Source organism: Alligator sinensis, unplaced genomic scaffold, assembly GCF_000455745.1.
Source record: "Alligator sinensis unplaced genomic scaffold, ASM45574v1 scaffold1076_1, whole genome shotgun sequence".
NCBI lineage: Eukaryota > Metazoa > Chordata > Crocodylia > Alligatoridae > Alligator > Alligator sinensis.
In genome coordinates, this window is record NW_005842909.1 from 347,226 (window position 1) to 362,623 (window position 15,398).

General features: G+C 38.1%; 1 protein-coding gene across 3 annotated transcripts in view; it reads right to left on the minus strand.

Moving 5' to 3' along the window:
• Positions 1 to 4,963: 4,963 nt before the first annotated feature.
• The window catches only part of KITLG (KIT ligand), a 95,269-nt gene continuing 84,834 nt past the window's right edge, over positions 4,964 to 15,398 (minus strand). For 2 of the 3 annotated variants that reach the window (XM_025192289.1, XM_006036046.2), the window contains 4 exons: positions 14,356 to 14,465; positions 13,545 to 13,621; positions 11,219 to 11,302; positions 4,964 to 8,730 (listed from right to left, as the gene is read on the minus strand). In XM_025192289.1, coding sequence (XP_025048074.1) covers positions 11,263 to 11,302; positions 13,545 to 13,621; positions 14,356 to 14,465 — 227 coding nt within the window. In that variant the 3' untranslated portion in view covers positions 4,964 to 8,730; positions 11,219 to 11,262. The remainder of the gene's footprint in view (positions 8,731 to 11,218; positions 11,303 to 13,544; positions 13,622 to 14,355; positions 14,466 to 15,398) is intronic. The other variant, XM_025192288.1, reaches the window with a different exon arrangement.

Below are 15,398 nucleotides of genomic sequence, written 5' to 3' on the forward strand. Positions count from 1 at the left end.
GCGTAGAGGGGGAGGATCACCTCCTTGGACCTACTTGAGATGCACCTGTGGATGCACGATAGGGTCCGGTTAGCTCTGCTGACCGTGACCTCGCATTGTCAGCCCATGTTCATCTTGGAGTCATTGATGACTCCAAGATCCCTTTCTGCCTCCGTGCTCTCAAGAAAGGAGTTTCCCATCTTATAAGTGTGCTGCTGGTTACTACTGCCCAAGTGCAGCACCCTGCACTTGTCAGTATTGAAATGCATCCTATTTTTGTTAGCCCACCCCTGCAACCTATCCAGGTCTTGCTGCAGTCTTTCCCTCCCTACTAACGTGCCCACTTCACCCCAAATTTTGGTATCATCAGCAAATTTGAACAGGTTGCTTTTCACCCCATCGTCCAAATTGCTGATAAAGAAATTGAACAGCGTGGGCACCAAGGACCGAGCCCTGGGGGACTCCGCTGCCCACTTCCCTCCAGGTCAAATATGACCCGTCCACTACCACCCTCTGGGTATGACCCTTCAGCCAATTTGCAATCCATCTGACTGTGTAGGCATCAATGCCACAGTCGCCTAGTTTTTTAATGAGGATGGGGTGGGAGACAGTGTCAAAGGCCTTGCTGAATTCCAGAAAGACTACATCCATGGCGACACCTGCATCCAATGCTTTTGTGACCTGATTGTAAAAAGCAATCAGGTTGGTCTGACATGACCTGCCCCTAATGAAACCGTGCTGGTTTCCCTTGAGCATCAACCCCAGTGCCGGCCCATCACAGACGTGCTCCTTGATGATCTTCTCAAAGAGTTTCCCCAGGATTGAGGTAAGACTATATTTTCCCGGGTCCTCCCTCCTCCCTTTTTAAAAGATGGGGACCACATTGGCTATCTTCTAATCATCTGGCACCTGGCCCAAGCACCACGAGCTCTTGTAAAGCCATGCCAAGGGCCCAGCAATAACCCCTGCTAGCTCCCTCAACACCCTTGGGTGGAGAGCATCTGGACCTGCTGATTTGAACACGTTCAGCCCCTCCAGAAGCACTCTAACCTGGTCCTCCTCGACCTTAGGTCTTGAGGCATTCCCCTCGAGTCTGTCTTGAATCACGGTGAGGGAGTCCCGGTCCGTGCACAAGAAAATGGAGGTGAAGAATTTGTTAAAGAGGTCTGCCTTCTTTGGCGCAACCACCAGATTGCCCAGCATATCTTGCAGGGGCCCCACATTTCCTGGTGCCTTCTTCATCCTCCCTATATATTTGAAAATTATTTTCTTATCAGAGAATTCACAATTTTTAAATATGGAACACCAGGATCTCTGTTGGTGAGGCAAGTGGTGAGACCTGGGCAGAGAAGCTTGTCCAGGAGCAACACTGGAGGGCAGATGAGGTGGTTGACCTCCTGGCCATTTGGGGTCATGAGGACACGCTTTTACAGTTCAAAGTGGACCACCACAATGGTCACATCTTCTGGGTAATAGCTGCCCAGATGACAGATGACATGACAGCAGTACTGCTCAAAGGCCAACTGTGCAGCCATGGCCCACTGTCAGCTGGCCCAGAGGTGCAGGAGACTCCGCCGCAGTGCTCATACTACAGCCTAGGTGGTAGTGCAGTCCCTGTCCAGGTCTGGCAGGTGTGCAGCCATGGGGCCACAAGACCAAGAGGGTGGATGCTATCACCGGTGGCAGCAGATCGCAACCAGGCAGCATCCCCCATTGCCAGACTGCTACAATGAGCAGAGAGTGCAGGGGCCACTCTAGGTTAGGGCTGCTTCAGCAGTCCAGCTGGCACAAGGGGCTAGTGTTCCCAGATACCAAGTTACCAGGCCTCAGAAGCTCCTGAGGGCAAGGTGCTCCCAGCCTCTAGCTCCCCCTGGCTGAAGATCCAGGGGGAGCTGGGCAGGCAATTTGTCCCACACCAAAGTGCACGTTCAGGCACGTGTGCCAAGGCATAAATCTCCGGCACAAATTTGTGATGCTATATGAGCTGGTGCAAGTGCACATACCTGCATGTGTAGATACACCCAGGGTGTGGATCCTGGCTGAATGCATAGTTCAATCTGTGTAAACAGTGCAGTGTGCATCTGGTTCATATACTGTAGAGTGAGCTTCCTCTGAATTTTATACTGATTATATTCTGAAATTGTGAGTTGCAGCCTGTAGAGTACTACTGCTAAACTGCAACAAAATAGCTGGCAATATAGACACTTCTCATTTCCAATTGACGTTACTAGATCTCAATGTCTTATTGCAAAGAGGACTTTGGAAGCTATTATAACCTAGCAGCTCAAGACAGGATGAGTACATTTTGTTGCTTCTACTAAGAGTTGCTGTTATGTTGGAGAGGGTACTAGAATTGGTAAAATAGGCCTGAGCCCCCTAGTACTAGTGGCCACATAAATGTGTATAGATCAACAGGTGAAAAGGCCAAAAGTGTAGTGGGGAAAGAAAGAAATATGTAGCAGAAAAGCATTTGAAAATAGGTAGGGTGTGGAGATGGGAAGAAGTAATAAGGCAGATGCTGTCATTGACTCTTCAAAAATCCTCAAATGAGCCAAAATATTTTGCTCTAGACAGCTGCATTAACACTAGTACTTTTCCAATATTTTCTAAGTAATTGCTGTAGTTTCTCTAGAAATAAAAGTGAGATGGGATGGCCCATGCAATAGTTAATGGAAAGTCAGTTGACAAAATCATCTAGTTCAGAAAATGATGCTATGGTATGGAACTTTAGGCAGAAACTCTACCACAGAGGTTCTTAAAGGGATTTGCTCTAGGTTTAGGGTGTCTTTCTTTTCATCTTGCTAAAGCAAAATGCAGCCTCCTTTCTCTCTTTCTTTACTAGTTACATTAGTATCTTGGCTTTATGCGTTGGTAGATAGCAGTGATCTTTTTTAAAAAGTTTAACAATTTAACAAACACACGTTGTACTTCTGCTGTTAATTTGTACAATCACTTGTCCAATGCTTAAGTTACAATATTCCTAATTAAATCTAGAAAACAAATTTTAAAACACCAAGCATTGACCTCTTGTGGGGCTATAAGAAACAATAGTAATCTAACTTCACATGTTTCCAGCATGAACACTTTCCTGAGATACTCTTTAGCCAAGCTTTAGTATAGTGATTTATGTAAGAAAGATTACTGCAATGTTTATCAGGATTGATTCAAGACATTTAGATGCTGCTTCTCTCTCTTAGCTGAGGTTCTTAATTGGCTTAGGAAAACCTCTCTATTTTGCCATCTTCAAAAGTAAAGGTTGTTATCTGTCTTCCTAATGATGACAGCATTGTCTAATGAAAGGAAGGTCTAAAATGTTTAACTTTAAGGACATGGCAGAATAAATAACAAGTCCCCAAAACAGCGAGTTCCAATAATCATCAATCACACTGTAAAAGATGACAGGGTGAAATGTCTGACATGACACTGCCATTTATGGCACTTATGAAAATGGACAAAAGCTATACATTCGGCTTTGCAGTTGCTTTATTCTAATTGGGCAGATTTTACTATTATACTATTATTCTGCATGGCAGAAGGGTGACAAACAAAGAGGCTTCTGTGATCTCCATGGCACATTTTTCTGTAAGCTCAAGAAAATGTCTAATTTTCCAAAAAAGAAAGAAAATTGTCCTTGTATTTATGTTTGGCCTGAAGCCCAAGTTGCATGTCCATCTGGAAAAAGTCAAATCCATATTTTTAGTTCCTGCTCACTTATCATGGGATTTTGCAGAAAGGGCCACAAGTCAGGGGAACAGTAATTGCTTACAAGGTCAGTCTTGCATTGTGCTGAAATAATTTTGTCAAGGGCCTGGTGGGTGGAATAGAGGACTGAAATTCTTCCATGACCGGGCTCTTCAAATTTCTGACATCTGTCTTACATTGGCTTTGTTTTCTACTAACAACATATAGATTCTTTTATGCATACAACAGCCTGAAACTTGATTGTGTTAGCACATGACTCAATGTAATTATAGAAAAAATTCATCTCTTCTAAAAGAGTTTTGAAATTTGGAAGAATGTCTAATTCTAATAGTTACATGATAGAGGTAAGAAACTATATCTGCAAGTTTTAATGTAAAGTGAAATCCTGAACTGCCTTATAAACGTTCTAATGTTTTTCCACTCAGGAAATTTCTGTAAAAATATAAATTTAATAATGCATATGGAAAATGCTTCTATAGGAGTTATCAGGTTACATTTTCAGCTGATTTTTGTCAGTGTAATTTCATTGAAGTTAACAGAGATAAACTGTTAATCTATACTGTTAATCTATACTAAGTATTATTTTTCTTCTTTACTGGTTGCTATCCCAATGGTATTTGTATCTGCAGAGGATTTTTTTCCTGGGGGAGATTGGGAGAAGCTAGCAATTTTGTTCTCATTTATTTTTAACATAACACAACTTTACATCTCTTTGGAGACCTACAATTTATGTAAAATATAAGTTTTCAGTTCTTCAAGACATTTCAAACCTAAGAGGATAGATGACCTGTTTCTGAAATAGATTTAAACAGTATTACCAGCTTGAAAAGAACCAAGATCATGAGTTAGGTCCTGAAATACCATAGGAGGGTTTCCATTGTGTAGGATTAATGTTCACAAAAGGGAGTTTCTTGCATCATTACAAAATTGGCTCTAAGCCCAGCCAAAATCCTGTTACTTGTGAGTAATTGCTGAGAGCTGGCAATGCTATCTATTCAATGATTATTTTGATTATTTTGGCAGCAATAGAAACCAAAATCCCAGGTTGACTCAAATTGTGAATATGTGGAATAAAATATATTAGTACTGGAAGTACTGCATATTAATACATATGACATACCTTGACTTCTTAGAATTGCAGCTTTCAAACATCTGCAATACTTTAAAGAGTATCAATCCAAAGATATCTAGGATACCCACACATCCCCTTTAAGAAGGTGCAATTATTATGAAAGATCATCACCATGACTGAGTCAAAAACAACATGCTCATTACATGGCGGTGCATAAAATCTTTATTTAGAACAATAAAGTATATGTATTTAACGTAATTCCAAATTCAAACCAGTATAAAAAAGGATCAAAGCATACATCTATTTTAAGAGGACACATATATACAAACACATCACATTTTATAAACTTTGTTGATTAACCTTCAGTCAGAATGTAACTATGCAAGATTGTGCTGACATTTATATTGAAATATACAAACTCACCCATGATGCACCAGCAAATGTTTGTGCCTCTGTCTCTAAAGAGTCTGAAGATTCTGCGTTCCATAAGTTTGATAATATAATAGCAACATGCCGCCATAGCATATACCTGTTCTTAATATATATTTGAATCAAAATTCTGATTTGGAAAAACTGTTGAATAATTCTTAAATACAAATATAACTCAAAACAGCTAAAGTTATAAACCGTTAGCTTTTCAATTCAACAGTGGTGTAATGTGTTCTGAACAGTTTCACCATATTACCAAGGGATAGCAACAGAAAAGACATGGCTGGTAAGTGTCAGAATCTAGAAAACATGCAAGTATAAGACTTTCTACTTATGTTCCATAGTACTGCACATTAATTTTTATAAGCTTGCTTATAAAATTACCTTGTGATGAAATAAGTACCATTAATTTATTCAAGTAAACACACATCTAAAATAGCACATTAAATGTTGCTGCATACTGTTAGCTGCTTTTTTATTCTCACAAGCCTGCTATTAATAGCATGCAAAGTTCAACTACTCCAAAGGAAGCTTAAAAATGTTAGTTCCTCACAAAATCCACAGAGATCTGATAACTAAGTTGGGTTGACCTTAATATAGCAGAACACTTCCTTCTTTCTCCCCCATTTTAATAAAAAGACATTCATTTTCTAATCATGTCAATGCATGGGTTGCCCCTACCTGAAATGGAAGATTTAATAAATTATTTTTATTCAGGAATTGTACAACAGCTTACAAACCTGGAAAGAAAAAGTAGTTATGGGAGAAGAAACAGTTGACTCTTTACTCCTATAGAATAGTGATGTACTCCATTATTATTACCATTGATTTCAGCTGTCTCTCAAATCAGCAGATGAATGACATTCTGTCTGAGGTTTTACTCACCAACTAGCAAAATCAGGCAGGTTGTAGAAGCAAGTTGCAGAAATCTTAATTGTTAGTTTTCCAAACACTAAAAAAAACTACTGTATTTTGAGCTACCTAAAGGTGTGTTTCAACTTTGTGACCCTCACTTTAAAAGGCGCAAACACTTAGTTCAAATCTCTGAAGTGACAGGAGAGGGTGAAAGGGAGTGTAGAAGAACCAGGAGCTGTCAAAATGATTATACAGCTCAGAGGACATGTGATACTATTTCACTTTCTGCTAATGGATGCTATTTACATTCAAAATGAGAACAGTCGTGGTTATGTAACGTTTGTGAGTTCAAAAGGGTTGTACGTGTGGGTTCTTCCATTATTCAGCCTTAAATTTGCCTTGTTCTGTGGCAAAGATGAATGTATGTGGCATTAGTATAAACACTGTAATATAATTAAGCTTATGGACTGTTGCTTTTGGAACATTTTGCAGTAACGTGTTTCTGGATTAACTGTGTTTTGGTTTACACCTGGTACATTACCCTTTGTTATCCAGAGTACGAGATATATTTTAAACTTTGCACAAAATTGTAATTAGGACATCGAAGCCTAATTTAAGAAACATCACCACGTATTTCTCTAAAAGTTCAGTGTTATATTAATATTCATTTAATTGTCTTAAAAGATAATTACTTAGGAAAATTAGCATCTCTATGAGCAGAAAATAAATATTGGAGTATCATTAAATGATAGGGGCTTAGGAAATTGCTATAAGATTTTAAGTGCATAGTTTCCTTTTAAATATAGTAGATTTTGGTGATGTGAAATATTTAACATTTTAGTAAAGTGCTCAGAAATAATTGTAGTAATTTCTTATTGTTGGGTTTTCCCTCTTTGTCAGAACCTGTATTCAGGAATTCTCAATAAATAAGGTGCAAATCCAAAACATGAGGTCATGCTGAACTTCTAAAAGTAATTCTTAAAGTAGGTTTGCAATGCAGAGTCTGGGGGACTAATTAATATAGGCTTGTTTAATAATCATATTATACTAAACTGCTGTTGGAAAAATTAACTGCTGTTGGCTGCCCCCTATGGTGTGTGACCCACGTACTGTCTGGCTCAGGGCCCTGGGCCCGACCCCTCCCCCCCACCACCCAGAATTTGGACAGTCCTGAGCTTCATAATTAGCCATAATACTTTTTGTAATGTAGCACTCAGATCAGTATATAAAGCATATTCCTTTGACATATCATTGATAGCAAATTTAGATAATAACGAAAGCATCTCAATTGCTCTTTGACGATTTAAATAAAAATATTTAGAGAAGTTAGCTAACTTTGTACAAAATTAAAATAATGTTTGCTAAAGCAAGAGCGTTTCTTTTAGTCAGTTTTAATTAAACTGTTACTGGTTTAGTGGTCAGCTTTTAAGCAGTTTGTCATTTGGGTTGATCCACATCTATTTTCTGCAGTAGAAATCCTTTATACAGATAAATATTTACTGTCCACTATCCAGAAGCAGCCTGTACAAAAAGGATGCACAAAGCATACTTTGCAAGTGCTAGTATAATATTTTTAGTGCCAACCTGACAAATGTTAGTTTTTTATCAGTCTTGTATCTGTAATACATATATTCAACAACATCAATAGAAACCAAAGACAATTGGAAATAAAGCTTTCATCTTTCTGTTTAAATAGAATTAACCTTAAAAGAATGGAGAATGCCAGATTATAAAAGCTTATTATTCAGTTAAAATACAATGCAAATACGTATTACAGCTGACATACAGTAAAAGCTAAGCTCACCCTCGGTATCTTCCAGACTTCTGAAATTTTATATAAAAGTCAACATATTGGTGGAATGGATCATCAACATTCAGAATAGGTTTCAATAGTTCGTTTTTATGCCAGACACTGAACGCAATTCAGACTCTTTGCTTTTTGTCCTCTTTGCATGACTGAAAGCCTAACTGGAGTTGTCACATATCCAGTACTTATGCCAAATGTCAAAACTGTTACCCTCACCTGCTCTTGCTCCAGTATTTGCTTCTCTGAACAGAGACCACCAGCCCTGCTAAATACTGTGGAGGCTTTTTGTAGTGGGCTTACATTCACATAGTGCCAGACAGACCACATCTCATTTTAGACATGATACAAACCCAGGTCCGTTATAGATGAAGAATGGTCCTTTGCACCATCTTACTTGCAAGTTTTACAAGCAGTATTGAAGATACGTTGTTTGCATCCATTTCTGCATTCCTTGTCAGTTTCAGGAACTCCATGTGAAGACACCAGGGTAAAATAAGAGGACACAGACTGTGAATTAGGAATACCTTCTTCCCCCTGACATTCATTGATTACACGTATCTGGAGGCATTTCAAAGATCATTTTTCAGAGTATTTACTTTGTTTGCCAGACTCAGCTGAAACTAATACAATTAAAGTCCAAAAATGCCACGCAAGGTAGTTATTTGCATAAAATTAAGTCCTGCTCAGTGCGCACTCTCTTCTCAACGTTGTTTATTTCAGTGTTGGTTTCACAGTAACAATCACACACACTGTCCTTATTTCTGTATCATGAGTGTGGAGTTATGGGCAGCAACAACAGATGCAGACTCAGTCTGTCACTCCAGAAGGAATATGAATGTGCTTAAAGCTGCTTCATTTATGAAGCGAACATGGAACTGTTATCTGCCTAGAAAAAAGGAAATTGTGATTTTTGCAGGTTTTATTTCTCTCATTACTACTTGCTAGCAAGTGAATCATATAAAAATAGAGTACACATCTCCTTTTGAGACTATACTATTATCCCAAAGCACTCTGCAAAATATTTTAAGAGACCTGGTTTCACTTTCATGTGCAATTCATTAGGCTTTGCAATATCAGGAATGGCATGCCCCATCCTTGTAAGCATTCCTATAAAGTGTCCTGTTGTAATCAGTGGAACTACTCACCCACATGTGTTTTCAGGATTGCTACACTCTTGTCTTTGGGGACAGAGTAGTTGAGCAATAATCTTTCAAAAAGTTACAAACATTACTCATAAATGTTTGCTGATCTAATGTTTAGCACACAGTTGCCTTCTTTGTTAAAAGATAATGGACATGTGGAAAGAATTGATCTATGAATCCTGGACTGATTATGGCTAAATGAATCAGAATCTACACTTTGACCTGCATCTGGAAGTGAACACAAAAGTATGAACTATAAAACATGAATCACCTGTTTATAGTCTCAAAATGGCCCATCTCATTAAGAGGTAAAGAATATTCAGCACCAGTTGAATTTTCCAGACACATTTCAAGTTAATGATACCACTGTAAAAAGTTCTATGTCAGAGAGGACCACACTTCTCTGCCAGGCTCATGTGAAATGAAGAATGACAATAGACTACAGAATCATTTAAATGTCTAGGGACAAGAGGTGAATGCACCAAGAAAGTTGCAGACCATGCTGGCTAATGCTGCATACATATATCTAATAAAAGGTTTACCCACATCTCTTTTCTCTTGGATTTAGCATTACTTTTATCTTACTGAGGTTCACTAAACACACTTTAATTCCTACTGTCTTGAAAGATCATCTGCAGATTGGTGCCATTAAACCTGTGTAACCTATGTTTTTCCCCAGAGGCTGTATATACACAATGAATAAAAGGTGTGAAAAGAAAAATGTTAGTTTGTGACCTATAAGGTCTCTGTGAGGGTAAAAGTCTACAATTTTTGTTCCTGGTAAAAATCAGAAGTACAATTTAATATTTTAACAGTAGTTCTCCTATATCTTGAATCAGAGATATTTTTTCCTCTCCCATGGAAAATTTTCCCTTACTCATTGCCTTTTGACCATTAATCTGTTATGTTCAGGCTGTAACATTTAAGCTGTATGTCAAATGACTAACTCAAGGTTAACTATATAGTCAATAATAACACCTTATATGTGAGCTAAGTGATTAAGAATGGGATATATGAAATAATTTTGCTGCTTTTAAAAGCAGGTGAGACTTACTGTTCATGAGTGCATTGACTATAGGAACTGTTTTGTGTGTCTGCTCCTATTCTGAAGTAAGTAAAGCTTATACCAGAATGAAACACCCATTAAATTACCACAGTTTAGTTTCAATTTACTGAGAAACAGAGCAGACAGATGGAACATTTAAAGTGGAACAGCTTAATCAGTTATGCTAGGGACAGGCATTACACATAAACCAGTTTAAATGATCAGAAACTGGTTTAAACCTGTAATAGAACAGACATCCAGTTTGAAAATGGCTGAAACTGGTTTAAGATAAATCTGGTTGAGTACTATTAGACTTAACTGATTTGGCTCAAACTGATTTTTGCAACATCTGTCCCAGATCTTTTGCTGGTTTAAGTTAAACCAGACATCCCCAGCATCCTGGCATGCTCTCTGGGCTGGGCGGAGCTCTCTGCTCCACAGCAGGGCTGGCCCCTCCCCTTTGCTCCCTGGCTGGAGCTCTGGCAGAGACTTGCAGGCAAAGCAGGGACTGCTGGCTTCCCTGTGCCCCCCTCTAACTCCCCTCTCACCACTCGCTGCTTAAGCAGAGACCCCTTCCTGCTCTCTCCCACAGCACAGACTGTAGCCAGCATGTGGTATGCTAGCTAATGCTGTGTAAGGCAGACAGAACAGTGTCCACTTAGGGCTTTTTGGAGGTAATCAACAGCTCAGATGGTAATGTCTCTGCATTTCTTCCTTTGGAAAAGGCTGTTTAAGAAGAGCTTGTACTGAGTGAGGCTTTGTTTTCTGATGGGATGTTAAATGCTGATAAAAGAGCTGATAAATGCTCTGTTATCAAGGGGGTGAGGGAGTTCCCTAATCACAGTGTCCTGTGGCAACACCTCCCTCAGTTCAGCCCTGTACAAGGGAAGGGAGGGCTGCTCTAGCATCACCCCCGACCCCCCGGCTTCTAGCCTGAACCACTGCAGGCATGTGCCTGCATTTCTGGGATGTCTGTACACTTACGAAGTGATTTAGCCTAACCAGGTTAGACTAACCTGCAAAGATTGAATTAATTCAGGCTCAGGCTTTTTGAATGTCTGTCCCTAGCCCCAGTATATACCTGTTAAGTTTATCCCTACTCTACCTTTACAGTCACTATCAATTTCATTAGGCAAAAGTTATGAAGGCTACAATTGAAATCTTAATCATCCTGTAAAAGAACTTACCAGTACATGAAACAGTAACAGTGTTGGAGAAAAAGAAGCAATGGCTACACTTGTAAAAGCTCTTTTTCTTTTTGCTGCAACATACTGGAAGACAAAAAAATAAACATTTCCATAATGATAAAATTTCCAGGGCATGGCAGCAGTGAAAGAAAGGCCTCATATATTAGTCACCCCTCCCCTATCCCCCCCCCCGCCCCATATTTACAAGCCTCACTGGGATGTTTGAGAGTAATAGTGAAACACCCCTAAGACATATTTGCTGTTATGTTTAGTTATAGTACAATATTACACTTTCTTAATGGGAGAAGGAAAAGAAGAGGTAATATTTTACATTTTTAATAAGACTTTTGATAGGGAAAACATCCTATTTTACCTCCTCAAAAGGTAGCCTCTTGCATTTAACTAAATGGTATCATATCTTTTGTTCCCTGAAACAAGATTTTGAACTGCCTCCGGGTAGAAGCCCAATTTCAAGAGTCACAGTACAGATGCTGGGAAAGTTATTTGTAGTAACAGTTATATTTGATGAATATAATGTCTTTCTTCTTTCAATGAATGCTGCATGAATAGGCTGACATTTACAAAGTTGTTAGCTATTTGAAATTGGTTAAATATACTAAAATTTTCAGTAAGGTTTCACAAGTTATTAAAATTAGGAATTTAGGAATTGGATGTTGGATCACTATCTAGTCCAATAGATTTTAGAGCAATGGCCAGCACCAGATGTTTCAGAAAAAGGTGTAAAAAGCCTATAATGGGCATATTTTAGAAATTCTGACTCCCAGAATCGTTTTTATCCTAATCTCTTATAGTTAAGGATAGAAGTAAGACCTCAAGTAGAAGGTAAAATATACCTTCCAAAACTTTTAAAAATTAGTTATTATAACACTGGATATTCCTGTTACTTACTTAAATGTTTTTTTTAATTTCCCTTAAATTTTTGCTTATGCAATTTCCAAAGGCTACTCTGAATGTCTTAAACTATGTATTATTAGTGATATGTAAGTACTTGAAACATGTAGATTTTTTCTTCTTGCCAAATGGATTAAACTTAAAAAAAAAGACCTTAGAGAAAGCAAAAAAGATTCAAGATGGCATTTTGAACATACTTATCTGAGTATTCATAATATATTTACTAACTGTGGATGTTACTGCTAGTCAAACAAATTCTAGGTACTTATATGGTCCCCATCCTATAGTGAGAGTGACAAAACATTCTTATTTATAGAAAAGTTTATTAAACATATTCAAAGAAAACATATTAAACATATTACAAGCACTGTTAAGGAGAGTTGGTTCCTGCTCAATATTAATCCAGGTCTATGCAGGACAGTAAATGAAAAAAATCCCCTTCTATTTGCTGATCCCCATATAGGTCTAATCATATTTGGGATTGGCTCCATACCATGCACTGCCTTCAATGCAGAGTGCTTCAGTAGTGTTACCTTTTACCTGTGACCATTTCTCCTGATTTAGCACATTTCACCTTGAAGCAGTGAGTACAGAAAGAAGGAAGTCAGCTGCATCTAGCCTTCCCTTACAGCTAACATTGGTATCAAAAACCCCAAAAAGAGAGAGGCCACCACACCACACCTTTCTCTTTCCTCATGCTGCAGTACCTGGTTAGTCCTTTTACAGCTGCAGTTGGACAAAAATCTGGGAGTCCTACAAGGGACCTATTATGAGGGATAGGGTGGAAATGGTATAATTTCTCTATCAACCACTGTCACACGAGAAAATTACTGATGGAAGAAAAGGAAGTTAGTTCTCTACTCCAGTACTGAAAAACAGAAGCGATGATAGACAGTTCTGATAACCTGAAGGAATGTGATCCCAGCCAGTCTTCCTCAGTCTTCATTTCTAATTTGTTGAGGAAGAAGTAGTCTGTAGCTCCTTCCCATGCTCTCAACAGTAATTTCAGTGAAAGTTGGGAAAAAAAGGTGGTGGACTTTGCCATTCAATGTACTCTGAATTCTATAGCAGAATTCCCTCCCTTAATATCACATGCAGGCACAGAACTTTCTGGCTTCTGAGTGCTTAATTTTGCAACAGTAATGTCCCTTTAATGGAATTTTTGTATACAGAAAAAACATAACATTTAAAATTAAAATAGGAGCACGCTTTAAGGAACATGCTTTGGGCACAAATTCTTCCTAATGTTCTTTTATGACAAAGAATCTTGACATTACTTTTTCTTTTCTCTTTTTTTTTTCTTTTGGCTCTAAGCACATCTATCTGAGATTGCCAGTTCTTAACATTTCTTTCAAAATAATATTTGATTATTTAAAGATAAGTTATATGTGAGGATTGAAGTGGAGCCAAATACCTTATCTCATTTTCTTCTCGACAGTCACTACCCCGTTCAGTTTCTTCACTTTCTGGTTGAGATTTGGGATGTGTTTTCTACGAGCAAAGTACATTAAATACAGATGTTACTTTATAGATGTATTAACAATTATATATATTCAGTTATGTTTTTCAATACCAATTGAGACTTTTTACAGTATAAGCCAAATTTTGTCTGCAGTAAGATTCTTATGCACTTCTTATGTCAAGTGACTGCTTGAATGCATGTTAGCATGCATGTGTGATAGAGCTTAGCTATTATAGGTATGTACATTTTAGTATGGGTGTATATACATACACAAAATATATACACATATAACATTTTTATATATTAGTGTGTGTGCATGTGTATATATAGACTGCTACTTATTATCATGGCCTATATATATGTGTGTGTGTGTGTGTGTGTGTGTGTGTGTGTGTGTGTGTGTGTGAGAGAGAGAGAGAGAGAGAGATAATATTCCATGATAAATTCATGATAAATGGAAGTTAAAGGACTAGCACATAAGGTCATAATGGGACACCTTGGCTCAAGGTTCCTTAATTTTTGGTCCAATGGTATTTGGTTAGTTTACTACCACATATGATATTTTAAAATTGGTGGGGGGAGGGGCTAGGATAAAATTGGTGGGGTGGGGATATTAGAAGAACAAAGAAAGTTTGAACAAAGAAATACAAATTTGAATGGTACATATTTCACATCATGATGAGATGATTCTAGTTATGAAAATCAGGAATTCCTACAAGAGTAATTTAAATAGTGCCTCTATATGAATACTGGTATTTCTCACCTTCCAGCATACTGCTCCCAAAGCAAGGCCAATAAGAAGAGAAAACAATGATGGCAATGCTATGCTTATCCCTTGCAGGCTAGAGCTGCTAGTGTAGCCAAGTGTATCCTCTGTAATTAAAAGCAATTTAGTTAGTGAACACAGATTTATGAACCAAATATCTTCAGGGTATCATTATCAACAAAATCACATTTATGTACCACTTGCATAATATGGCAGCTCTCAGTATCCCTGCTAGCAAAGAAAAACACTGAAAGATACACCTTCAAAGTGTTTTGTTTGTTGGATGTATTCTTCATGCAAGTATTTTACAGGGAAATTTTTTACCATTGCATAAAAGTACTTTTCAGAGCTTTGAAATCTGTGCCTATTAATTCTATCATTAATGTGAGTTTTTTTGGTCATTGGTAAAGTATACTTCAACAAAAGTTTCTATTCTCTCCATCCCTCATTTATTGGATATTCAGTCCATAATATCTTGCAAGGTTTTATTTTATAAACTGAAAGTAACTCATAAGAGAAACAGACCTATAGTACTTCTATACACTTGTATTATTATTTAATTTCTGCAAGACCTAATTGCAGAAATTAGGTTGGCACTAGGTTGGCACTCTGCCCAGAGATCCAGCCTGGCAGATGGCTGGTTAAGGATACTGGGGCTACTCAAGAGACGTTAGTTTAACAAAACCATCACAATAGGCCAGACTTCCCTCCCTTCAAATTCCTGTGGGAAACTTATTGACTTAAATGTGACCAGGCCTTTTTTAAGTCTGGCTGTATGCTACTTTGTAGTTATCATTTCTTGTAGCAGTGTTTGTTTTTAAGGTTTATGCAGGAAGTCCCAACTCCTGTTCTTTGAAATGCACAAGCATTTTGACCTCAGCAGGAGTTGTGTTCATGCTGAAGCCAAAATCTGACCTCCCAGTTACTTAATCAAGAGAAGGATGTGAAACTCCTATGGAGTATAGACCTAGCTTCCACCTTCTAAAACGCAAACTAAGACACAGGAAATTTTTATATAGCTGCCTAGTGCCTACCTAGTT